The sequence below is a fragment of the Heterodontus francisci genome, chromosome 27 (assembly GCF_036365525.1).
Source record: "Heterodontus francisci isolate sHetFra1 chromosome 27, sHetFra1.hap1, whole genome shotgun sequence".
NCBI classification, from domain to species: Eukaryota; Metazoa; Chordata; class Chondrichthyes; order Heterodontiformes; family Heterodontidae; genus Heterodontus; species Heterodontus francisci.
Window position 1 is genome coordinate 60,163,122 of NC_090397.1, and position 26,924 is coordinate 60,190,045.

Below are 26,924 nucleotides of genomic sequence, written 5' to 3' on the forward strand. Positions count from 1 at the left end.
TGTGAACCAAGATGGTGATCAGCAGTGGGCCATTCGACTGTGAGGTGAATCGCGGTCGAATCCAAGGTGATATTGGAAAGGAGGTGATCAGAAGCTTGGTGGAAGAGGTGAATTTTAGTGAGGGTGTTCAAGGAGGAGAGGCAGAGGGCCTTCGGCAGGGAATCCCAGAACGTGAAGCTTAGGTAGCTGAAGATAAAGCCACCAATGGTGGGGCAAAGGGAGGGGGGAAGTACATCAAAAAAGGCCAGAGTCAGATGAACAGAGAGCTTGGGGTCATGGGAGGGTTGTAGGAGGAAGTTCTGGAGATAGGGAGGGGATGAGGCCATGAATACGTTGCAACCAATGTCCTTGGGTGACAGGTTCAAATCCCACCATGGCACCTGGTGGAATTTAAATTCAATTAATTAATAAAAATCTGGAATGAAACTTTCACCGACTGTTGTAAAAACCCATCTAGTTTACTAATGTCTTTTAGGGAAGGAAATCTGCTGTCCTTACCTGGTCTGGCCTTTGTGCGAGTACAGACCCACAGCAATGTGTTTGACTCTTAACTGCCCTCTGAAATGGCTGAACAAGCCACTCAGATGTCAAGGGCCATTAGGGATGGGCAACAATTGCTGACCTTGCCAGCGATGCCCGCATCTCCTGAAAGAATTAAAATAAAAGATTTAAACACAAGATTGAAAATTTTAATTAAGAGGCATTGGGGAGGAGGTGCAGTCACCATTGGGAGCCAGAGTATGTCAGCACGGGCAAAGGATGATAAATCAGTAGGACAGAAGGCCAAAACCCCTGCTCTCACTCAACTGCTCTACCCTAAGGTGTCCAGGCTGAGTGTCGACCAATCAGTAACCTGGGAAAGAAGACCAGACTTGGACCAGTTTCACTTGTTGGTTGGAAGGGAAAAGCTCAGCTCAGAGGAGGTGATCAAGTGACGAGAGCCTCTTAACAGAGCAGGTATCTGCACTCACCTTGGACCTCTTGTGCTTTAAACATTGTGGAGAATTTTGATAGTGTTACCAAGAGGATGTGTACCTGGGCTTCTGTCACCCTTTAAGATGTTTCCTATCCTCCAACTCATCATTTGTGGGACTCCTGTCTCCTCATAAAGGGCCTCGCTCCTCGCTGCGGTACTGTTCTATGGATGCCGGCAGCCCTCCATTACCTCGGCCGAGGTCAATTTTGGTAGGCAATCCGACTGTGGAGGGCATCGCGGCTGAACCTGCTGCTGCCCTCAAACAACACCCATTTTCAGTAAGTGTTTACTGTAGTTGAGGATAAGGCCATGCATTGGGGCAGAGCAGATGGGTGTTTCGATGCATAATGCCTGAGGGGGGGGAGGGGGGCTGCGGAATGCTAAACACAAGGCAGACTTAGTTGCAGTGTATTCAGGAAAGATAGGAAGGAGGAGGGTGGGGTGGCTGTACTGATTAAGACACAGTTACAGCACTAGGAGGAGCACTTGAGGGGGTCAAAGACAGATGACAGAATTTTTGCCCCGATATTGGGGGGGGGGGGGGGGGGCGGGGGGAGAGTTGGGGCAGTGCGAACGGAGGCAGGCAGGTGTGTAAATTCATCCCGCCTGCTGGTGTGCCAGTTCCCTAGCTCCATCCCACTCCCGAGCCATTTTCCCAGAGGTGGGATCAGGAGCGGAAGAACCAATTAAGGTCAGTTAAAGGTCAATTATCAGAGGCAAACTGGAATGTTCCAGTCAGCCTGAGGGCTCCCCCAAAGCGTCAGGAGCAGGCCAGCTGTGCCTGGAGGTGGCCTTCGGGCAGCAGACCAGGGAGCCAGCACCCCAGGCAGGCTTTCAAGCCTTCCCTGCCTTCTTGACCACAGCTGTGGCCACAGGCCACCCTGGGTTTGTGGGGGGGGGGGGGGAGGCTCCCCCTCTACAATAGTGGCCTGGCAGCTGTGACCATTTTTTAATTCAAATGTTTTAGAAGTGCTGAGAGGGTACCTCATGTTGGAACAGCAGGATGCAGCTGCATCCTTGCTGGAGGGCCTCCTATTGTCCCTGAAGCTTTGAGAGCCTGCCTGTCATCCTTAATTGGATGGTGAGCGCACCCTCTGGCCACTAATTGGCCAATTCAGGGAAGTCACCGACGAGTGACTTCTCCCGACACAGTGTGGGGCCAGGACCCTCATTTGAGCCGGATGTTGGTATCCCGACCCAAAATGCTTAATCCTGCCCAGAGTCTATTTGGTTAGAATTAAGGAACAATAGAAGAGCTTATTACATTGTTGGGTGTATACTATAGGCAGCCAATTGGCAGGAAGGAGATAGAGGGAGAAATTACAGAAAGATGCAAGAATCTTAAAGTAGTGATAATAACAATGTGAAGGGCAAATAATTGTGTACCAGAGAACCTTCTTGATTAGTGTGTTTCTAGCCCAAGGAGGAAGAAAGCAGTGTTGAATCTGGTTCTGGAGAATGAAGTGGGGCAAATGGAGTATGTTTCAGTGGGGGAGCATTCAGGAAACACTGATCACAATCTCATTATTGTTGAGTTGAGGCCAAAGTCAGATCAGCCATGATCTTACTGAATGGTGGAGCAGGTTCCTTGGGTCATTTCACCTTTATGTTCTTATGTTCATTCAGTTTAAAAGATATTTGATAAAGTACCACATAATAGACATGTTCACATAATTATAGCCTATGTAATTAAAGGGAATTAAAAAGTATTTCCACATTTTCTGTTTTTATTTCAGATTTCCAGCATCCACAGTAATTTGCTTTTGATTAAAGGGATACTGACTGTGTGGATAATAAATTGGCTAAGGAACAGAAAGCAGAGAGTAGTGGTGAACAGTTGGTTTTCAGACTAGAGGGAAGTGTGCAGTGATGTTTCCCAGGGGCTGATGTTGGGACCACTACTCTTTTTTGATATATATTAATGACCTGGACTTGGGTATACAGGGCATAATTTCAAAGTTTGTAGATGACACAAAACTCGGGAATGCTTTTCATGAGGAAAAACTAGGAAGTTATGCTGAACCTTTATAAAGCTCTGATTAGGCCACGACTATAGTATTGTGCCCAGTTCAAGTCATCACACTTTAGGAAGGATGTGAGGGTCCTTGAGAGGGTGCAGAGCAGATTTACCCGAATAGTTCCAGGGATGGGGGGATTTTAGTTACAAGGTTAGGTTGGAAAATCTGGGTTTGTTCTCCCTGGAGCAAAGGAGATGGAGGGATGATTTGATAGAGGTGTACAAGATTATGACAGGCTTAGAAAAGTTAGACAAGGAAAAACTGTTCCTATTAATTAATGATGCAAGGACTAGGGGACACAGATTGAAGTTTTGGGTAAAAGATGCAAGGGGATGTGAGGAAGAACATTTTTATGCAGCAGGTGGTAATGACCTGGAACTCACTGCCCAAGAAGGTGGTGGAAGTGGAGACAATCAATGATTTCAAACTGAAATTGGATGGGCACTTGAGGGAAATAAAGTTGCAGGGCTACAGGGATCGAGTGGGGGAGTGGGACAGACCTGATTGCTCCCCGGAGAGTCGCATAGACTCAATGGGCCAAATGGACTCCTCCTATGCCATAAATGAATCTTATGACTCTATTTTTATGCAGTGAGCAGGTCCAATTGAAGCATTCAAAGGGGAATTAGACTGAAAAGGAAGAATGTGCAGGGTTCCGGGGAGAAGGCGGGGCAATGGCACTAAATGAATTGCTCCTTCGGCGAGCCGTGCAGACATGATAAGCTGAATGGCCTCCTTCTGCACTGTAACAATTCTGCAGTAGGTAGGAAAGTAAGTTGTGAGGAGGACATAAGGAGGCTACAAAGGGATGTAGGTTAAGTGAGTGGGCAAAGATCTGGCAAATGGAGAATAATGTAGGAGTATGTGAAATTGTCCGTTTTGGCAGGAAGAATAAAAAAGAAGCATATTATCTAAATGGTGAGAGATTGCAGAGCTCTGAGATGCAGAGGGATCTGGGTGACATAGTGCATGAATTACAAAAGGTTAGTATGCAGGCTCAGCAAGTAATTAGGAAAGCTAATAGAATGTTATCGTTTATTGCAAGAGGAATTGAATACAAAAGTAGGGAGGTTATGCTTCAGTTATACAGGGCATTAGTGAGACCACATTTGGAGTACTGTGTACAGTATTGGTCTCCTTATTTAAGGAAGGATGTAAATGCGTTGGAAGCAGATTACAGAAGGTTTACTAGACTAATACCTGGAATGGGTGGGTTGTCTTATGAGGAAAGGTTGGACAGGCTAGGCTTGTATCCGCTGGAGTTTAGAAGAGTAAGAGGCAATTTGATTGAAACATATAGGATCCTGAGGGGTCTTGACAGGGTGGATGTGGAGAGGATGTTACCCCTTATGGGAGAATCTAGAACCACTATTGAAAAATAAGGGGTTGCCCATTTAAGACAGAAATGAGGAGAATTTTTTTCTCTGAGGGTTGAGGGTCCTTGGAACTTTCTTCCTCAAAAGGCGGTGGAAGCAGAGTCTTTAAATATTTTCAAGGCAGAGGTCGATAGATTCTTGATAAGCAAGGGGGTGAAAGGTTATGGGGGGGGTGTAGGTGGGAATGTGAAGTCAAGGTTACAATCAGATCAGCCATGATCTTATTGAATGGCGGAGCAGGCTTGAGGGACTGAGTGGCCTACTCCTGCTCATAATTCATATGTTCGTATGATTCAATTCTGTAATAAACAGCGAGGAGGATAGTAACAGACTTCAGGAAGACATAGACTGGTCAAATGGCAGACAAAAGTTAACGCAGAGAAGTATGAGGTGACACCTTTTGGTAGAAAGAATGAGAAGAGACAATATAAGTTTCAGTGCTGTATCTCTAAACTAAACTAAACTAAACTAAATGGTACAATTTTAAAGGAGGTGCAGGAACAGAGAGATCTGAGGGTATATGGACACAAGTCTTTGAAGGTGGCTGAACAAGTTGAGAAGGTGGTTAAAAAAGCACACTGGATCCTTGGCTTTATAAATAGGGGCACAGAGTACAAAAACAAGGAAGTTATGATAAACCTTTATAGAATGTTATCCTTTATTGCGAGGGGAATTGAATACAAAAGTAGGGAGGCTATGCTTTAGTTATACAGGGCATTGGTGAGACTACATTTGGAGTACTGAGTCCCAGTTTGAGTGGAGATGAGGAATAGTAGGGGAAAGAAGTCACTAGTGGGTGTGGTCTACAGGCCCCCTAACAGTAACCAAAATGTAGGACAAAGTATACAAGAAGAAATAATATTGGGTGCTTGTGATAAAGGGGTGGCAGTAATCAAGGGTGATTTAAATCTATATATAAACTGAAAAAACAGATTGTCAATAGTAGCCTGGATGAGGAGTTCATAGAATGCTTTCGAGATAGTTTCTTGGAGCAGCATGTTCTGGAACCAACCAGAAAGCAGGTTATATTAGACTTGATATTGTGTAATGTAACAGGATTAATTAATGATCTCAGAGTAAAGGCACCTCTAGGTAGCAGCAACCAGAATATGATTGAGTTTTACTTCCAGTTTGAAAGAGAGAAGAGTAAGTCTAAGACTAGTATTTTAAACTTGAATAAGGGCAACTATGTGGGCATGAAAGCTGAGCTAGCTGAAGTGAACTGGGTTCCTGGGCTAGGAGTTAGATCAACAGAGAAGCAGTGACAGACATTCAAGGGGATATTTCAGAATACTCAGTATTCCTACCATAAAGAAAAATTCTAAGGGGAGGACCATGGTTAACTAAAGAAGTTAAGGAAAGTATCAAATTTAAGGAAAAGGCATATGATTGCGCAAAGATGAGTGGCAGGTCAGATAATTGGTCAGAATATAAAGAACAGCAGAGAATGACTAAAAGATTAATCAGGAGAAAGAAATTAGAATGAGAGGAAGCTAGCTAGAAATGTAAAAATGGGTAGCAAGAGTTTCTACAGGTATTTAAAAAGGGAAAGAGTAAGTCAAGTGAGTGTTGGTCCTCTAGAGAGTGAGGATGGGGAGTTAATAGTAGATAATAAGGAAATGGCGGATGAAATGAACGCATATTTTGCTTCTGTCTTCACTATAAGGGATACAAAAAAACATTCCAGTAATAGCTGTAAATCAGGAGGTGGAAGGAAGAGAGGAACTTGGTGAAATTACAATCACCAGGGAAGCAATATTGAGCAAACTGATGGAGCTGTGGGCTGACAAGTCCCCTGGTCCTGATGGGCTTCATCCTAGGGCCTTAAAAGAGGTGGCTAATGAGGTAGTAGATGCGTTGGTATTAATTTTTCAAAATTCGCTAGATTCTGGAAAGGTTCCATCAGACTGGAAAATAGCAAATATAACCCCTCTATTCAAGAAGGGGGGGGGAGGCAGTAAACAGGTAACTATAGGCTAGTTAGCTTGATGTCTGTCGTGGGGAAGTGTTAGAATCGATCATTAAGGAGGCTATAGCTGGGCACTTGAAAAAAACTCAAGATAATCGGGAATAGTCAGTATGGCTTTGTGAAAGGGAGATCATGTTTAACCAATTTATTGGAGTTCTTTGAAGGAGTAACAAGTGCCATAAATAAAAGGGAGCCTGCTGACGTACTGTACTCAGATTTCCAGAATGCATTTGACAAGGTGCCACATAAAAGGTTATTTCGCAAAGTAGGAGCTCATGGTGTAGTGGGTAACATATTAGTATGGATAGAAGATTGGCTGGCTGGTAGAAAACAAACAGTATACATAAATGCGTCCTTTTGTGATTGGCAGGATGTGACGATTGGAGTCCTGCAGTGGTCTGTGCTGGGGCCTCAATCTTTGACAGTTTATATCAGTGACTTAGATGAGAGGAGCGATGGCATGGTAGCTAAATTTGTGGATGACACAAAGATAGGTAGGAAAGTATGTTGTGAAGACATAAGGAACTTGCAAACCAATATAGATAGGTTGAGTGAGTGGGCAAAAATCTGGCAGATGGAGTATAATGCGGGAAAATGTGAAGCTGTTCACTTTGACAGGCAGAATAAAAAAGCAGATTATTGCTTAATGGAGAACGACTGCAGAACTCCGAGGTGCAGAGGGGTCTAGGTGTTCTACTGCAGTCCTTGAATATTTTTACAAAGTGACTCCTGACAACGCAGTGGCCCGCCAGCTTCATCAGAGTGCTCCAAGCTGCGCACTTGCGCAGCCTATGTGTTGCCAGGACTAAGTGGTGCATGCGCGGGATGACATTATCGCATAGCGCCAACGTCATCGCATATCCATGCCTGATCGATCTTCGTGCATGCGTGATAAAGCATTATCGGGAATCCAGCCCCTCACTCGGATGGAGGGAGTAGCTGAATGGGAGATTTTGAGGATGGAGCTCGATCCCTACCACTCGTTCCCGCCCCACAGGGCGCTTTGTCCCCTAGGCAACTCGCTCCAGGCCTTGACACTTTCTCCCCCTCCCTCCTACTAGCCACTTCCCCCCAGACCTCAGTGCTCTCCGCCCTCCCCTCCCCCCCACCCCCGTCCCCCACTCCCCTGACCAATTGTTCCCCATTGCTCGCTTCGTGCCACCCCGCTCTCCGGCCGCTCACTCCCCGCTTCGTCCCTCCTGCGCAACCCCCCCTACCAGCTGCTAGTTCCAGACTGCGCCGCTTCCCTCCTCACTCCTACATCCGCCCCGTCACCCTTCGCGGCCTGCCTTGTTTCTTCAGGCTGGGCGCCGAGAACGATTAAACATGGGAGCGAGCAGCCGGGAGGAGGGAAGCAGTGCGGCCGGGAGGAGGGAACCAGTGCGGCCAGGAACTAACGGCTGTGGGTGGGCGGGGAAGCGGGGAGCGAGCGGTCGGAGAGTGGGGTGGCGCGAAGCGAGGAACAATCAGCCAGGGGTCGGGGGGGCGGTGAGGGGGGAGAGCAGTGAGGTCTGGAGCGAGCAGCTGAGGGGGTGATGCGGCTGGTGGGGGAGAGGAGAAAGTGTCGAGGCCTGGAGCAAGTTGCCGAGGGGGGAGAGCGGCCAGTGAGGTGTGGGAGCGAGTAGTTGAGTTGAGGTGAAATAAGTCCTGGTCAGTCATATAAAATGCGGATAACGAATTGGCAGCACATTTTATGCTCTGCTCAATTTTCATCTCCATCGATCGGGGTGCTAATTCACTATCTCCCAAAAGTATCAGAACATGGAAATTCAATCATAAAATTCCTTTTGTATTTAATAAGATCACTGGAATATTAAATGGATCTGAGGATTACAGTTAGTATCCTATTCTACATACTAGTGTATTACTGGGCTTCCATCCAACTTTATTTATTTTTATTTATTTATTTAGAGATACAGCACTGAAACAGGCCCTTCGGCCGACCAAGAACTACCCATTTATACTAACCCTACAGTAATCCCATATTCCCTACACTAAGGCCAATTTACAATGGCCAATTTACCTATCACCTGCAAGTCTTTGGCTGTGGGAGGAAACCGGAGCACCCGGCGAAAACCCACGCAGACACAGGGAGAACTTGCAAACTCCACACAGGCAGTACCCAGAATTGAACCCGGGTCCCTGGAGCTGTGCGGCTGCGGTGCTAACCACTGCGCTGCCCTATGTAATGTAAGGTTAGTTTGCTAGCACTAACTAGACATAAGCATTTCCTGTGATAAATTGAGCAGCACCATCTTTAATCCTGGCAGTTGCCTGAACGTCGCAGACAGCGATGTTCCAGTAGAAGAGGCTGCATTTGCACATGTTCTAGTACTGTTCTAGTGGTTGCGTTGTCAGCAAACACAGCCATAGTTTTAAGGCAGAGGTAGATAGATTCCTGTTAGGCAAGGGAATCATAGATTATCGGGGTTAGATGGGAGTGTGGAATTCGAGACAGAAACGGATCAGCCGTGATCTTATTGAATGGCAGATCAGGCTCGATGGGCTGAATGGCCTACTTCTGCTCCTAACCCGCATGGTCGTTTGGTCATATGTGTCCTTGGTAAACACGTCTACAGGAAGTGTCAACAGCTGCAGAAGCTTCAGCTCTGGGTTTCTTAACTCAAGCAGGCTAGAGGGGCCGAATAGCCTACTTCTGCTCCTAATTCGTATGTTCGTATGTATTGTTTAGACCCCAGCTGGAGTATTGTGACCAATTTTGGGCACTGCCCTTTAGGAAGGATGAGGGTGCAGAAGAAATTTACAAGAATGGTACTAGCGTCTCGGCACCTTGAGTGAAGAAAGTAAGAAAGCAGTAGATAGAGAAGGAGGATAAGAAGCTGAAAGCATTTGAAAGCAGCTGATTGAGAGCTTGTTTAATTACAGTTCCCAGCACAAGCTGAAGTTCACAAATAATTGATAAGAGCTGAGATTCATCTCTGAGCTAATTTGATCTGACCATGCAGCAATCATTTCATCTGTTGAAGTGTACCTACTGTTTATTACAGAGCTACTGTGCAATCAGGTCCAGATTAGCAATGTAGTCAGTGTTAAAATTATATTAATGCCCCATTATCTGAGCCTCTGTAAGCCCTGGATCTGGAGATGCTAACTTGTCATGTGACATCTGAAATTACAGGACATTGCTTGTTGAAAATATTACACATTAGAACTAAGCAACCTACTGAGCTACGTCAGCTGGAGTTAGTTATCAGGAAGAGATATGTTGTTTAGAGATACAGCACTGAAACAGGCCCTTCGGCCCACCGTGTCTGTGCCGACCATCAATCGCCCATTTATACTAATCCTACACTAATTCCATATTCCTACCACATCCCCACCTGTCCCTATATTTCCCTACCACCTACCTATACTAGGGGCAATTGCTAATGGCCAATTTACCTATCAGTCAAAGTCCAGGCATTGGACTCGCTTAAGGAATAGATACATATTGCAGTGGGAAGAGAGTAGGGCTAGTATTCTGGAAGTATCAGATCAAATGGCTGAGGGAGCTTCTTCATTCAAATCTACCTTGTGACTTCTGCTGGGAATCTGTACTAGAATTGCCTCCTCTGGTTGGACATATTCCTGGAGGTTTCATCACATGAACTCCTGCCTCCAACTTCCCCGCCCCCACACTATCCATAATTGATTGCCTGACTCGCCAACCTCATGGTGCAGCACCTTCCAACACCAATTGCAAAGCAAATGGACATAAAGTGTGAGGAGATCCTTTTAATAAGGAGTTAAACTGTCTGTACAACAATGTACACAGTGTCTGTAATAAAACAAGGGAGCTGGAGGCAATCATGCATTGGGAAGAACTAGACATAGTAGGACTTACTGAGACAAGGCTACAAAAAAATCATGGACTGGGAATTAAACATTACAGGGTATAACATATTTAGAAAAGATAGAGAGGGAAAAAGGAGAGGTGGAGTAGCTGTACTTATTAGGGAAAACATAATGGCAGTAGAAAAAAGGGACACAGCTAATAGCAAGACAAATATAGAATCCATATGCATAGAGATAGAAGATAATAAAGGATCAATCACACGAATAGGTGTAGTCTACAGACCATAATAGTGGAAGGGAAGTGGAAATATGCAGACAACTTAAGGAATTGAGTAAAAAACGTAGAATATTTATCATGGGGGATTTCAACTACCCCGATATTAATTGGACAGAAGAAGTAAGTGAAGGGGCTAAGGGTTCCTACAATGTGTACAGGACTCCTTTCTAACCCAATATGTAAAAAGCCCAGTAAGGGAAGATTTGCTATTGGATCTAGTAATGGGGAATGAACCAGAGTAGGTAAGAAAAATAAATGTAGGGCAACATCTAGGCAATAGTGACCATAATGTAATATGCTTTAAGATGACAATAGAGAAGGCCATACGTATGACATAAACCAGGTTAATAGATTGGAGAAAAGCTGATTTTGAGGGGTTGAGAATAGAACTTGGGGAAATAACCTGGCAAACAATGATGCAGAACAACAATTGAAACGGTGTTCAACAGAGTGCAGAAAATATGTTCCACTCAAAAGAAAGAACAAACTCAACACTAATGAGACTCCATGGATGAATAAAGATTTAAGGGAACAATTGAGGGTAAGGAAAGAGGCATACATTAAATACATTGACTGCAGAGGAATGTATGATAAAAGAGAATATAAAGATATTAGGAGAGAAGTAAAAAAAAAAATTAGGAAGGGAAAGAAGAATTATGAAATTAAATTATCAAGGAGCATAAAACAAAATAGTAATATATTTTACAGACACATCAATAAAAATGGAAGACTGAGATGGGAATAGGTGCATAAAGGGACAGACAGGATAATATCACAGGTGACAATAGAGAGATGGCAGACATATTAAATAATTATTTTGCTTCACTATTTACCAGAGAGATAGAACAGGTGGACATGACATTGAATGATGAGATGGGTAATGAGATAAGTGCATTTAAAATTTTAAAAAGCTGATATATTCAATAAACTAATCAAACTCAAAGAAGATAAAGCCCCTGGTCTGGATGGATTGCACCCAAACATTTTTTAAAAATCTAGGGAAGAGATAGCAGCAGCATTACTACACATATTTAATAATTTGTTAGAAAAAGGTGCCATGCCAAAGGACTGGCAAATCGCTAACGTAATACGTATATTTAAGAAGGGGTGAAACATGTTCAGAGAATTGCAGAGCAGTCAACGTATCATCGGTGGTAGGAAAAATAATGGAATCCCTACTAACAGAGAGAATAGAACAACATCGAGAAAAGAAAAATCTAATAATGAGTCGTCAGCATGGATTTCAAAAGGGAAAATCTTGCTTGAGCAACCTTATTGATTTTTTTGAGGAGGTAATAAAGAGAGTAGACAATGGCAATGCAATAGATGTAATTTATCTGTATTTTCAAAGGGCCTTTGATAAGGTGCCCCATAATAGACTAATGAATAAGATCAGAGAATGTGGAATCAGAGCACAAGTGGCAAAATGGTTCGCTAGCTGGCTTTAAGCAGAGAATGAGAGTAAAGGATAGTTTTTCACAGTGGTGGATGGTGGGTAGTGGTGTTCCACAAGGATCAGCGCTGGGACCACTATTGTTCACAATTTACATTAACAGTTTGGGCTTTGGAATCAAAAATACACTTTCTAAATTTGTGATTGACACCAAGTTGTGGGGGATAGTCAATACTAAGGTGAACTATAACAAATTACAGGAGGACATTAATAAACTTGCAGAATTTACAAATAATTGGTAAATGAAGTTCAACACTGTTATGAGTGAGGTGGTACATTTTGGTAGGAAGGTCACTCATTACTTGAAAGGTGTGAGTCTAGATGGGGTAGATGAACAAAGGGATCTCGAGTACAAATACACCAATCACTAAAAGTTGTGCCACAGGTTAACAAGGCCATTAAAAAAGGAAACCAAGCTCTATGTTTTATTTCTAAAGAGATAGAATTGAAAAGTAGGGAAGTTATGCAAAACCCGCATTGAACCTTAGTTAGACCACACTTAGAGTATTGCGTGCAGTTCTGGTCACCATATTATAAAAAGGATAGAGAGGTGCTGGAGAGGGTGCTGAGAAGATTTCCAAGGATGATACCAGAAATGCGAGGGTATATATATCAGGAAAGGATGACCAGGCCAGGTCTCTTTTCTCTTGAAAAAGGAAAGCTAAGCGGTGACTCAATCGAGGTCTTTAAAATTATAAAAGGTTTTGGTAGAGTGGATATTGAGAGAATGTTTCCTCTTGTGCTGAAGAGCATAACTAGAGGCCATCAATATAAGATAGTCACCAAGAAATCCAATAGGGAATTCAAAAGAAACTTCTTTACCCAAAGAGTGGTGAGATTGTGGAACTCGCTACCACAGGGAGTGGTTGAAGTGAATAGTATAGATACATTTAAGGCAAGGCTAGACAAGCATATGAGGAAGAAGAGATTAGAGAGTTATGATGATAAATTTAGAGGAGGAAAGATGGGAGGAGGCTCGAGTGGAGCATAAATGCCAGTATGGACTGGCTGGACTAAATGGTTTGTTTCTGTGCCGTGTTTTCTATGTAGACTCTTCATTACCTGATTGGATGATTCTTGAATGTCAGTCAAACTGCCCTTTTTTATCTAATAAACTGAAGAACCCAGTCATTATCTATTGGGTTGCTTGAAGCACTGTCCTGGAGATTTATTTCTGATTGCTGGAGAGTCTAGGACAATCCTGGAGGGGTTGGCAACCCTAAGTTTACCTGATGTAAGAATCTTCTGTACTTAACCTGGTCTTGTTTTCCATACAGCTTACCCCTGAGGTTCTGGGTGAACGTGATCAAGAACCCTCAGTTCGTCTTTGACATCCACAAGAGCAGCATCACGGACGCCTGCCTCTCAGTGGTGGCCCAGACCTTCATGGATTCCTGTTCAACGTCGGAGCACAGGCTGGGCAAAGACTCCCCGTCCAACAAGCTGCTTTACGCCAAGGACATTCCCAACTACAAAAGCTGGGTGGAAAGGTTGGTGCCAAGCACTGGGTCCAGGGTTGCCAACTCTGGTTGGAGGTATTCCTGGAGGATTCACCACAAGGTCTCCTGCCTCCAATCACCTCACATTCACACTCCCGCCATTGGTCGCCTGACATGTCCATCCTCAGGGCGTGCCACTTTCGACCAAAGCGGATATACTTTTCAATATCCGATTGGATGATTCTTCACTGTCAGTCAAAGAGTCTTTTTGCCCCTTGTCCAGTATTTTTAGAACTAATAGACAAAAGTATTGAAAGAAAATGTTTTAAGAAAGCCTTTTTTTTTAACGCCCCTATAATTTTTCTCCCAGTTGTTTGCTCACAGCTGTGTCCTGGAACTTAAGCTGGAGATTCCAGGGCAATCCTGGAGGTTTAGCAACCCTAACTGGGTCGCTGATGAATGGGTGGGCAATAGAGAGAGAGCAACGGATGGGTGAAACATAGCAATCTCTCAGTCCCTGCCAACAGGGCAGAGAATGCGTTTCAATTAAATTGAACTGTCATCACACTCCAGTCACTGACGCTCGATGTCTGATATCTGCCAGAAGTGCCACATTTGTCCACCTGCCTGTCAGACAGGCCTCGAATGGCTGAAGGATGATGGAGGTGAGCAGATGGCTTTTGGCTGATTCAACACTCCTGACTCTCCTACTGTCAATAATGGTACTGAAATGTTGATTTAAAAAATAACACGAGCTAAAGAGGGAAAGAGACCGTTAACAATCCCTCTCAGGAATATTTCCTTTATTATTTCACATTTCATAATAGCACTTTAGAGGTCCCACAAGCAGTAAATGGTCATGGACAATTACATTTCTCTATATTTCAACCAAATCAAAGTAAATTGTGAAATTATTCAAAGTGGCACTTTTACAGGAGGAAATATTCAATATTACATAGTATTTACAGCATAGAAACAGGTTAACCAACCCAACAGGTCCACCCAGGTGTTTATGCTCTATCCAAGCCTCCTCTCACCCTTCTTCATCTAACCTTCTCTGCATATGCTTCTATTCCTTTCTCCCTCATGTGTTTATCTAGCTTCCTTTTAGATGCATCTATATTATGCGCCTCAGATACTCCTTGTTGTAGTGTGTTCCACATTCGCATTTTTCTCTGAGCAGGGATGTTCTCCTGAAATCCCAATTGTATTTATTAATGACTATTGTATATCTATGACCCCTAGTTGATCTCCCCCACAAGTGGAGACATCTTCCCTACGTTCCCCTATTAACATTCTGCTAGTTCATTATCAAATCTGTTTTTGCAGGGTTGCAGTTCAAGGAGCAGCAAGCTGTTTTTGCTTTTTACGCCTCTGTAAAATAAAGGAGGACATTGGTGGGGAGGGGTGTGCTTTCAGTACAAAATTATCTGTCACTCAATCTATAAGCTATCAGAAGAAAAATGTACACAAGTCTCCTAAGGGGCCAAAATCCTCTTTTTTGTTTTAGCAAGAAATAGGCAAATTTCTTGTTTTCTTCCTATTTAGTGAACTGCTAATGAAATCCTGGAAAAATGTGAATTCTGAGGTTACAATTCTGGTTCCTGTTGAATTGTAGAAATTGCAGCACAGGAGGGCCATCGCACCTGTGCTAATTAGCATGTTGTTAATTACTGAGGTAAATGGGGATTTTCCTGTAAAGTTTTAACCCCTCCCCTTCCAGGTTCATTCATGGGATGTGGGCGTCGCTGGCCAGGCCAGCATTTAATGCACATCCCTAATTGCCCTTCAGAAGTTGGCGGTGAGCTGCCTTCTTGAACCGCTGCAGTCCATGTCGGGTAGGTACACCCACAGTGCTGTTAGGAAGGGAGTTCCAGGATTTTCACCCAATGACAGTGAAGGAACAATGATATAGTTCCAAGTCAGGATGGTGAGTGACTTGGAGGGGAATAGTTTTATCAGGCTTTTGTTATTGATTTTCTCCCAATTGTCGACAATTGCCTGATGTATAAAGTCAATAAATTAAGGTCCCTCTGCCCTCTCAGGTGGATGTAAAAGGTCCCATGCGCTATTCCAAAGAAGAGAAGGGAAGTCCTGGCCAATATTTCTGACTTGGAACTATATTGCCATTCCTTCGCTGTTGCTGCGTTAGAATCCTGGAACTCCCTTGCTAACAGCACTGTGGGTGTACCTACCCCACATGGACTGCAGCGGTTCAAGAAGGCAGCTCACCACCACCTTACGAGGGCAATTAGGGATGGGCAATAAATGCTGGCCTAGCCAGTGACGCCCATGTCCCATGAACGAATAAAAAAAAATTATCCCTCAGTCAACATCACTAAAAGAACAGATTATCTAGTTATTTTCCCATTGCTGTTTGTGGGAGCTTGCTGTGTCCAAATCTGCTTCCGTGTTTCCTTACAACAGTGACAACACTTCAAAAAGTACTTCAGTCGCTCTTTACAGTTGTAAAGGATTTGGGGGCATCATGTGGTTGTGAACTGGAAATGCCAGCATAGAGTTTGTGCTCAGGTTGTTGGAGTGGGACTTGACACCACAGCCTTCTGACTCAAAAGCAAGAGTGATACCCATTGAGCCACAGCTGGCTCCCATAGGAGGGTTTATCGGAGGGCAGCTATTGCTAGGTGTGCAAGTTTCTCTCTCGAGGCTCCAAACCTGAAAAGCACAGCTGGCATTGATGAGGGGGAGGTGGCAGGTCTACAAATAGGCCAGCCTGATGAAGCCAATTTCAGTAAACGCATGGGGAGCACCCTTCATAGCAGAACCCTACAAGATCACCATCTACCTGAAAAATAACAAGGAGGAAAGTGACGCACAGAAGGAAAGGCTTGCATTTATATAGAGCCTTTCACAACCACCAGACGACACAAAGCGTTTTACAACCGATGAAGTACTTTTTGAATTGTTGTCACTGTTGTAATGTAGGAAGCATGACAGCCAATTTGTGCACAGCAAACTCCTACAAACAGTATTGTGATAATGACCAGATAATCTGTTTTTGTGACATTGAATATCGGCCAGAACACCTCTGCTTTTCTTTAAAATAGTGCCGTGGCATCTTTTACATCCATCTGAGCGGACCGACAGGACCTTGGTTTAACTTCTCATGCAAAAGCCAGCACCTCTGTCAGTGCGGCACTCCCTCAGTACTACACTGGATTAGCAGCCTTGATTTTTGTCCTTAAGCCCTGGAGTGGGACTTGAACCTACAACCTTCTGACTTAGAGTTGAGTGTCTTACCCTCTGACATAGTTGACATGCTTTCCCTAACTGGCCAGGCAATAGAAAAGTCCCTTAAATGTAGCGTAAACTGAGCCATGAGAACATGGTTGTCTCAGGAGACACGAAATGCTCAGATTGGTGTACAGTAATGTGTTAAAGCCCTGTACCAGTAGAATGGATTCCACTGACAATGATTGATGCCCCTGTTGCACTTCATGTCCTTTGATTAATTCCAATGCATAGTTTGAAGAGGAGAAAAGGTGCCAAGCGTGAAGAACAAATTGGAGAATTTCCCATAACGTGAATCCAACAAGGAAGATTAAAAAAAAGGAATTGTATAACATTGATCTTAACACTTACCATACCATCGGCAAATTTACTCATCCAGAGGCTGATGATCTGATTTCAGTGATTTTTAAATGTTTCTGTGTGGGGGACATTTTGTAAATAGTGACACACATCTGGAGAATTTTTATAATGTTGACATGCACCAAGGGATTATTTGATTATCTGCAACTATTGACACACTCCTCGGGATTATTTGCAAATCTTGACATATTCCTATGGATTATCTGCAAATAGTGACACATTCCTAGGGATTATCTACAAATCTTGATACACTCCTAGGGATTATCTCCAAATATTGACACATTCCTAGGGATTATCTGTAAATATGGGCAAACTCCTGGGTTTATCTGGGAATATTAATACACCCCTAGGGAGTATCTGCCAATATTGGCACACTCCTAAGTATTACCTGCAACTATTGACACACTTCCAGGAATTATCTGAAAAGATGAACTCACTCCTGGGGACCCCCTGCCAATATTAACAAACTCCTGGGGATTATCTGCAAATATTGGCACACTCCTGTATAAGAAGACTCAATCATTTCTACTTCATACAGGGGTTTTAGCTGGAGTGATGACATCAGTTGGCCACCATTACAGTATATTTAGAGCTGAGAGTCCTACCCACTGAACCATCGCTGACATGCTTTCTCTAACTGACCAGGCAATAGATATACAAAAATATCATCTTTTTTATGTATCATCTGCTTTTATGAGTTGAAATTTAGTGGAGAGTTGCACAGTGTAGCTATGATCCTGTCACCCTACCCAAAAATGCATTGTAAAAAAGAGGAGCATTGTTGATGGGCGGGGGTGGGGGAAAGTGCTGTCTTGGAGTTCTCAATTTTTGCCGCCTTTGCTTTGATGAGATGGTGTCCCCTTTCTGCTTCTAATTGTCAGGTAGGGTTTGTGAAGAAGCACAACTTGACCATCTTGCCTATTTGTCTTTCTTCTGTAAAGGTACTATGCAGACATTGGGAAAATGCCAGCCATCAGTGACCAGGACATGAATGCCTATCTAGCAGAGCAATCCCGAATGCACATGACTGAATTCAACGCAATGAGTGCCCTCAGTGAAATCTACTCCTATGTTAGCAAATACAGCGAGGAGGTAATTGTCCTGTTGATTGAGATACCAGATATCAGCTGATACCAAACACCAGCACTGTCTGTTTTGTTTTTTTCGAATAGAAGCAGGCTTTGGCCTTCAGGCCTGCTCGGCCGTTCAATTAGATCATGCCTGATCTGCGCCTCTTCTCCATTTTCTGCCTTTGCTCCATATCCCTTCAGATTCTCACCTGACAAAAAGCTCCAGTTGTTCCCTCACCATTGACAACCTTTTGGGGGAGAGAGTTCCAAGTTTCCTTGTATGGCACAATGCTTCTTAATTTCACTAGTGAATGGCCTGGCTCTAATTATAAGATTATATCCCCTTGTTCTTGATATCCCCATCAGAGGAAATAATTCCTCCATATCTACCCTACCAAATCCTTTTTAACTTTTGAAATACCTTGGTCAAATTACCCTTCTTTCTTCTATACTCAAGGGAATACAAGCCAAGTTTATGCACCCTTCCCCCATAATTTAACCCTCTGAGCCTCAATATCATTCTGGTTCAGAGTTCCTATATCCCAAGAGAATATGCATGAGCTGTAGATTTAATTCTGAGGACATGTATTGAATTGTCGAATTTATTTCCTTTATTTCCAAAATGGAGAAGCCTTATGAAGGCTAACTGAAACCTATAATGCAAGAAGTTTCTTCTATCTAATCAGATTGTGAATCCTTCGTCTACACAATTTCCTCCAAGGGAAGATCGTGAATATACGAAAGCAAGTATCTGATAAGTGATTTGTGCCTCTTCTCTAGCCTTCTATGTCGACACTAGCATCTTTTGTCTATGCTCTGATGGCTCTTGATAAAGAGCATGGGTTGTTTATTGGTAGACTTGAGGCTTCCGTGACTGGTGGGCACCGTAGGGACTGGAGGGCATAGTGGACACTAGATGTAGTAATAATTTTTAATTTTATAAGTTGCCTTTGTTTTATGGTTTAGTTCCACATTTATTTTCCTTTGTTTGGAGGGCAACCCAGGGCCACCTTATGGGCTTTATTAGAAAAGGCATAATGTTGGACACCACCATGGATGAGGTAAATGGCAGCTAGGCTTGTGGCCTAAAAGCCTACAGATTGGTGCAGAAAGGAATGAACAGGAAGGGAAGAGGTTCCAAACTTCTGGGGTTCTGGTGAGTCGTGAATTGGCAGCAAATCGGAGGGGGTGGGCTTGGGAAAGTTGTTTACTTAGTGACGTGCTGTTGCTGGTCCTGGCCTCCTGGACCTCACTTGGTTGCCTTAAGGAGTCAGGGAGGAATTTACCAATGTTTCCTGAAATTTGCTAATTAGTTCTCCCTACTTTTAATGCCTTGCGCTGAGTGTAGCATTACTAAAAGTTGGGGTACAGGTGCCCAGTCTAGGGGATAGGGGAGCATTGATGGACCTGCTGGGTTTATTCTCACCATTGGTTTCAACTACCCAACGCAGTGTGGTTGCAGGGAGGAGAAAGAGGGTTACAGGAGTTTGGGGGGAGCAAGAGGAAGTACTGACCAAAGACATAGCAACAAGAGAAGGTTAAAGGTGAGACAAGAATCACTTATCAGGTTGTTGCTTTCGTATATTCTCGATTTTCCCTTGGAGGACAGTGTGTGGTGAAAAGATTCACAGTCTGATTACATAGAACTACAGAGAATGTACGGCACAAAACATGCCATTTGGCCCAACTGGTCCATGCCAAAGTTTATGCTCCACACGCACTTAATTTAACCTCATCAGCATAACCTTCTATTCCTTTTCCCTGCATGTGTTTACCTAGCTTCCCCTTAAATGCATCTATGCTACTCGCTTCAACTACTCATTGTGATTGCCAGTCTGACAGGCTGCAACATGAACACTTCTTCTGTTGCTGTAACCATCTTTATACCAGCTGACGGGGTGATTAGTCCTACATGACCGGAGTGTTTTATAGGCTCCCACAGCCACCAAACATGAGTACCCCATTAGATGTCCATCCAGACGTCATGACGGCCTGCTACTTGACTGGGAGAACCATTGCGGTTTAGTCCAAACCTTTAAAACACCTTCAAGCAGATGTACCTTGATAGCAATTAGGACCAGCCAACCCGGAATCACTTTTTTCCTCCCTAACCTGGCAAAGTGTAGCATTCTCACTACCACTTCGGTTGTAATCAGTTAATTCAATACAGTGTGCTATGAGCCTGGAACATTACTGTTGCCAAATTATGTAAGAATTTTATGTTTTGTCTAACATTGTTAAGCTCAACATTAAGAACTCCTTTATTGTGCTCTTATCCACAGGTAGTTAATACTCTAGAATGTGAAGATCAGTCCCGGAGGCAGAGATTAGCTTACAAACTTGAACAGGTCGTTGCCCTCATGTCCATAGAGAGCTGAGTGGCACACCCAAGGAACGCTGGGTAAAAGAAGCCAAGCTGTGCCTGACTAAAGTTGGTCACCTTTCAAGTGCAAGTTATGATTGGTTACAAGCAAAGTCACCTTGATCATCTATTTCTCTTCATTATCTCTGTCTCTTCATCTTTTATTCTCTCTCCCTCTCTCTCACCCATAACATTATTGGTTATATCAAAAGGCCAGTGAAAGGTTAGAACTACACAAATCACCTCATGATTTTTAAAAAATAACACACAAATCACTCATGTAGAAAAAAAATGGTGAGGGATTAAGACTCAGAGTAGTTTTCTCAGCCATCATCTCCAGAGGAACTTGACAGTGTTGAATCTTGCTGTCCAAGTGACGGGAATCAGGAAAGACAGAAGATCTTCACATTCTGTGGGAGATTGCCAGAGATTTCCTTTGGGACAGATTGATATTTGATATGGCTTCAGCCAAGCAATTGCCTTGGGATGTTTTTTGGGGAAAAGTCTGAGGTCTTGTCACAGAAATGTCTTTGATCAAATGAGATTGATGGGACAATAATGTGGTGTCTTATTCAGTTGACTTCATGGCCAGAGATGCCGAACCTCGGAGAAACAAAAATGTGTGCATGAGTATTGCAATTTATCTGGTGAAGGACTGTGTGAGAGGGGAAAGAGAGTCTCGCAAAATGGTGGAGGGTTGTTCTCAACAATTGGGCTTGGGGGTAAATTTATTCCAAAGCTATGTATATGGGCTATGGTGTCGGGAGCAGAACAATCAGACATGCGCACAAAAAAAAAGGTACTCTAAATCCTAAGCCTTGTACTAGGAATTGAGGGAAAACGTGTAGGTGATCATGTGAATCCATTTCAAACAAATGGACAGATTCGATTTTCACCAGAGTTGTTGGACATTTTGGAACTCTGGGGGTACTGGAGGACAAAAAAAAGGAAAGACATTTGGTTTAGAAACAATGGATTATCCCAGCCAGCGAAGACCAAAGGATTTCAGTGCTGTTCAAAAATAAGTGCCACTGTGGAAAAAGTAACAGTTTATTTACAGATGTCTACCTAATGTGTGAGGCTCCATGAGAAAAATACAAAAAAAAAACACATACAACAAGCTGGCTTCAAACAAGCATTCCTCTTTATTTGCACAGGAAGACGCACAGATTGACAAACTGTGAATTTTATTTATAGAAGAACGAGATGAAAAAAAAATTAAATTGCTAAAGTGAAGACATGATTTGCACGTGTTAGATGTAGGAGGAGCCGGAAACTATGGGTGGGTTGGTGGGGGGAGGGGAGGGGGTGCGCGGGAAGCGCAAGTTTTGCGTCATCTCATGGTCGGTACTGAAACACTTTAAAACAGGAGCTGGATCGATTTTTTTCCCCCAAGGATGTGTATCGGATGGACATGGATATCGTATTATTGTGAAATCTGAAGCTGCCCTCTTCCTCATTCAGCTCCGAAAAAAATTAAAGGGAATAAAACAAAAAAAAGCTTCTTTTTTTTTGCCTTGAAATTGTGCCAGACTTGTGATGTGAATGTGATTGGTCAGCCCTGGCAATGACCTGGGCTACCTAGCTACTAGTTTTCTTTTCAATATTTTTTGTTTTTTATTTAAAACAAAAAGCGCATGTAATATGATTTTGCGAAAACAAAGATCAGCAATGCCATGATTGTGGATGTGTCCGTTTTGAATTTTTTAAAAAAATTTCTTATTTGCTTGAGAATAGCGTGCCCGGCCTGAATGGATTGTTACGCAAACATCTTTCCATTTAAATCAACAACAAAAGAATAAAAAATTTGGAACAATTTACCTTTAGAAACCAGTGTTAGAAAGTGTCAAGATAAAGCAACATAGGTTTTTATCCTAATTAACGACTGTAATTAAATATACTACTTAAACAAAGAAATCAAATGACTTGATAAAGGCAAGCTTCAGTACTTTGTTATATCAATTGTATACCTGTGTATGTAAATATGATGCACTCCTATTTTGCAGTTCAGAACAAAATTTACTATTTGTAATATAGAATAAAGTTTATTAAAAAATTTTTTTACAACTGTCGAATGTTTTGTGGAGGGTTCATGGTATTACTCAGTGCATCAGTGTCGCACTGTATAACAGGGGTCATGTAATGTACCATCCATTGCCAGGGACTCTGATTAACAGTGGTTCACTGAGTCAAATTCTATTCTGTCAAATCAACAGAGGATCTTGGGGATTATATTCTCACAGGAAGTGGGCACTATATTGAAGACTTCTACTATCTTACCAGTTAATCTTCATTGGAGTTTAGAAGGATGAGAGGTGATCTTATTGAAACAGAAAAGATCCTGAGGGGACTTGACAGGGTGGATGTTGAATGGGTGTTTCCCCTTGTGGGACAGACAACAACTAGGGCGCACAGTTTAAAAATAAGGGGTCTCACATTTAAGACAGAGATGAGAAAAAAATTTTCTCTGAGGATGGTGAGTCTGTGGAACTCTTCCCCAGAGAGCGGTGGAGGCTGGGTCATTGAATGTTTTAAGGAAGAGGTAGACAGATTCTTGATAAGCAAGGGAGTCAAAGGGTATCGGGGGTAGGCAGGAAAGTGGAGCTGAGTCCACAAACAGATCTGCCATGATCTTATAAAATGGCTGAGCAGGCTCAAGGGGCCAAATAGTCCATTCCTGCTCCTAGTTTGTATGTGTGTATGTATGTTCTTCTTTGCTCTCCCTTTTGCCTGTTTCGACTGGCTTCATGTTTCTGTTTGTGTCTCTCCTCTTCTGATTCTGTCTCTCTCTTCGTCTCCTGCTTTCCTTCACTTAATTCCTCTTTTTGCTCCCCTCTTTCTGTTATTTCCCCTTTTCCTTTTGATGAAGAGGTGATGTAAGGTGGTATGATAGGAAAAGGAATAACAAGGGCTGCAGGCTGCTTTCGGAGTGGGGTTTTTAGTTAAGTGTGACCCTTAGGACTGACTTTCCATCTCCTTGACTGAAGATTCATGCTGCCCCTATCCCTTTCCTTCCATGATGTCCTGTAATCTTTCAATTTACCATGACTTGTTCCCCTTCCTACCATGCCTTCACTCTCATTGCTACCCCGATCTCTTCCCCTTTGAATTACCCACAACTCATTTATCCTCCTCTTCCCCCTCTCTCTGTTGTCATTCACAAGAACATAAGAGATAGGAGCAGAAGTAGACCATATGGCCCATCGAGCCTGCTCCACCATTCAATACAATCATGGCTGACCTTAGGCTTCAATTCCACTTTCCTGCTGGCTCCCCATATCCTTTGATTCCTTGTGAGACCAAAACTCTATCTATCTCAGCCTTAAATGTATTCAATGATGGAGCATCCACAATCCTCTGGGGTAGAGAATTCCAAAGATTCACAACGCTTTGAGTGAAGTAATTTCTTCTCATCTCAGTCCTGAACGATTGGCCCCTTATCCTGAGAATGTGTCCCTGTGTTCTAGATTCCCTGACCAGCCTCTCAGTTTCTACCCTATCCAGCCCTTTCAGAATCTTGTACGCCTCATCTCACCCTTATACCCCAATCCACTTCTGTTTACTGCTCCAAAAGATAGTTGATGAGAGATTGAAAGCACCCTTGGCCTCAAAATACATGATTGTTTTAAAGACGATAATTTACCTGTCTCATAGCTGTTAGAAATTTGACTCTGCCTTAAAGGTGTAAGTTATTGGTCTGGATTTTTCTGTAGTAATGATGCTGAAATTGACAGCATTCCCCTCATCACTCCTCTGAAACTGACAACAACTTCTGGAGTCCACACATGAGCAGTTAAACATGGGATTCCAGAAGTTGCTGTCAGTGATTTAACGTTTCACCAGAGAGTGTACTGTTGAGGTCCCCCCAGATTGCAAACAATTAGAAATCATTGAACTGACCAGAACTTCCATTGTTACACAATTAGTCTCAGAGAAATGTAGAAAGTAGGAGCAGGAGTAGGCCATTCGGCCCTTCGAGCCTGCTCCGCCATTCATTATGATCATGGCTGATCATCCAACTCAGTAACCTGTTCCTGCTTTCGCCCCATACCCTTTGATCCCTTTAGACCCAAGAGCTATATCTAACTCCTTCTTGAAAACAGACAATGTTTTGGCCTCAACTGCTTTCTGTGGTAGCGAATTCCACAGGTTCATCACACTCTGGGTGAAGAAATTTCTCCTCATCTCAGTCCTGAAAGGTTTACCCGGTATCCTTAGACTATGACCCCTGGTTCTGGACTCCCCCACCATTGGGAACATCCTTCCTGCATTTACCCTGTCAAGTCCTGTTAGAATTTTATAGGTTTCTATGAGACCCCCCTCACTCTTCTGAACTCCAGCGAATATAATCCTAACCGACTCAATCTCTCCTCATACGTCAGTCCCGCCATCCCTGGAATCAGTCTGGTAAACCTTCGCTGCACTCCCTCTATAGCAAGAACATCCTTCCTCAGGTAAGGAGACCAAAATTGCACACAATACTCCAGATATGGTCTCACCAAGGCCTTGTATAATTGCAGCACGACATCCTTGCTCCTGTACTCGAATCCTCTCGCTATGAAGGCCAACATACCATTTGCCTTTTTTAGTGCCTGTTGCACCTGCATGCTTACCTTCAGCGACTGGTGTACGAGAACACCCAGGTCTCGCTGCATATTCCCCTCTCTCAGTTTTATAGCCGTTCAGATAATAATCTGCCTTCCTGTTTTTGCTACCAAAGTGGATAACCTCACATTTATCCACATTATACTGCATCTGCCATGCATTAGCCCACTCACTCAACTTGTCCAAATCACCCTGAAGCCTCTCTGCATCCTCCTCACAACTCACCCTCCCACCCAGTTTTGTGTCATCTGCAAATTTGGAGATATTACATTTAGTTCCCTCATCTAAATCATTAATATATATTGTGAATAGCTGGGGTCCTAGCACTGATCCCTGCGGTACCCCAATAGTCACTGCCTGCCATTCGGAAAAAGACCAATTTATCCCTACTCTTTGTTTCCTGTCCGCCAACCAATTTTCTCTCCATCGCAATACACTACCCCCAATCCCATGCGCTTTAATTTTACATGCTAATCTCTTACGTGGGACTTTGTTGAAAGCCTTCTGAAAGTCCAAATAAACCACATCCACTGGCTCCCCCTCATCAACTCTACTAGTGACATCCTTGAAGAATTCTAGTAGATTTGTCAAGCATGATTTCCCTTTCGTAAATCCATGCTGACTCTGCCCGATTCTACCACTGTTCTCTAAGTGCTCTGCTATAAAATCTTTGATAACAGACTCTAGAATTTTCCCCACTACTGACGTCAGGCTGAATGGTCTATAATTTCCTGCTTTCTCTCTACTCCCTTTTTAAATAGTGAGGTTACATTAGCTACCTTCCAATCTGTAGGAACTGTTCCAGAGTCTATTGAATCTTGGAAGATGACCACCAATGCATCCCTATTTCTAGGGCCACTTCCTTAAGTACTCTGGGATGCCCCTTGAAAAAGTTATACCTTATTGAATGAAGTAAAACTGGATTTTTAAAAATGTGCTAAGTTCATAATTACTGCTAACACCCTCACTGGATCTGAAAGAGTAATGTTATATTTGATGAATGTCAAATTACTCCATTATGATGTTTTAGTTTTTACCTTAATCCCATGTGTTTGTTCCAATGATTCATTTCATTATCTGTAATATTTAAAATTATAAGTGAAGGGATTCAATGCTTTTTACCTCCTGGATTGCTGTCTATGAGAATACTTCAATGTGATTGGCTGCTTACCTCCCTTGTTGACATCACTGCTGTTGGACACTTGAGACCAGATTCAAACTGACATTGTGAAAGAGGAAATCCATACCACAGAGATTGCTAGATTTTTGTGGGAAGCTTTCTTTGAGGTTAGCAGCAAATGTATTTGCTTTGCTGCTGACCGTGAAATCTAACCAGTTTGCATCAGCCTTTTCTAACTATCAATAAAATTGGTGGCTTTAAAATTCAACTGGTGCTTTTTAAAAAATTGAACTAACATCACATAAAGAAAGACACACATTTTCTTCCCCAATTCCTCTGTCTGTCACTCTGACTCTGCTCACTCTCTCTCTGACCCCAGTCTCTCTCTCTCTCCTTACCCCCTCCATCTGACCCCAGTCTCTCTTATTCCCTCTGACCACAGTTACTCTCTCCCTCTTACCTCCCTCCCTTATGACCCCAGTCTCTGATACCCTCTTTCTGACTCTGGCCACACACATTCTCTCACTCCCCTCTCTCTGACCCCCTTACCCCCTCCCTCTGACACCAGCCACTCTCTCCCTCTGACCCCAGTCTCACTTACCACTTTTGATCCCAGTCTCTCTGACACCCCTCTCTCTGATCCCAGTCACTCTTTCTCTTATTCCCTCTCTGAACCCAGTTTCTCCTCCTTTAATTTCCTCAATATTATTGCACACAAAAGAAAGGCTACAACAGGCATATAGGTAGAACAGTGCATATGCTTTTAAAAAAATTACCTCAATAAGGCTTTGTTTCTCTTAGTTCCTGGGATGTGGGTGTCGCTGGCAAGGCCAGCATTTAGTGCCCATACCT

General features: G+C 43.2%; 1 protein-coding gene across 6 annotated transcripts in view; it reads left to right on the plus strand.

Moving 5' to 3' along the window:
- The window catches only part of plxna4 (plexin A4), a 597,697-nt gene extending 575,145 nt beyond the window's left edge, over positions 1-22,552 (plus strand). For all 6 annotated transcript variants that reach the window (XM_068059453.1, XM_068059450.1, XM_068059454.1 and 3 more), the window contains exons 30-32: positions 13,142-13,354; positions 17,857-18,007; positions 20,268-22,552. In XM_068059453.1, the coding sequence (XP_067915554.1) occupies positions 13,142-13,354; positions 17,857-18,007; positions 20,268-20,363 (460 nt within the window). In that variant the 3' untranslated portion in view covers positions 20,364-22,552. The remainder of the gene's footprint in view (positions 1-13,141; positions 13,355-17,856; positions 18,008-20,267) is intronic.
- Positions 22,553-26,924: the final 4,372 nt, after the last annotated feature.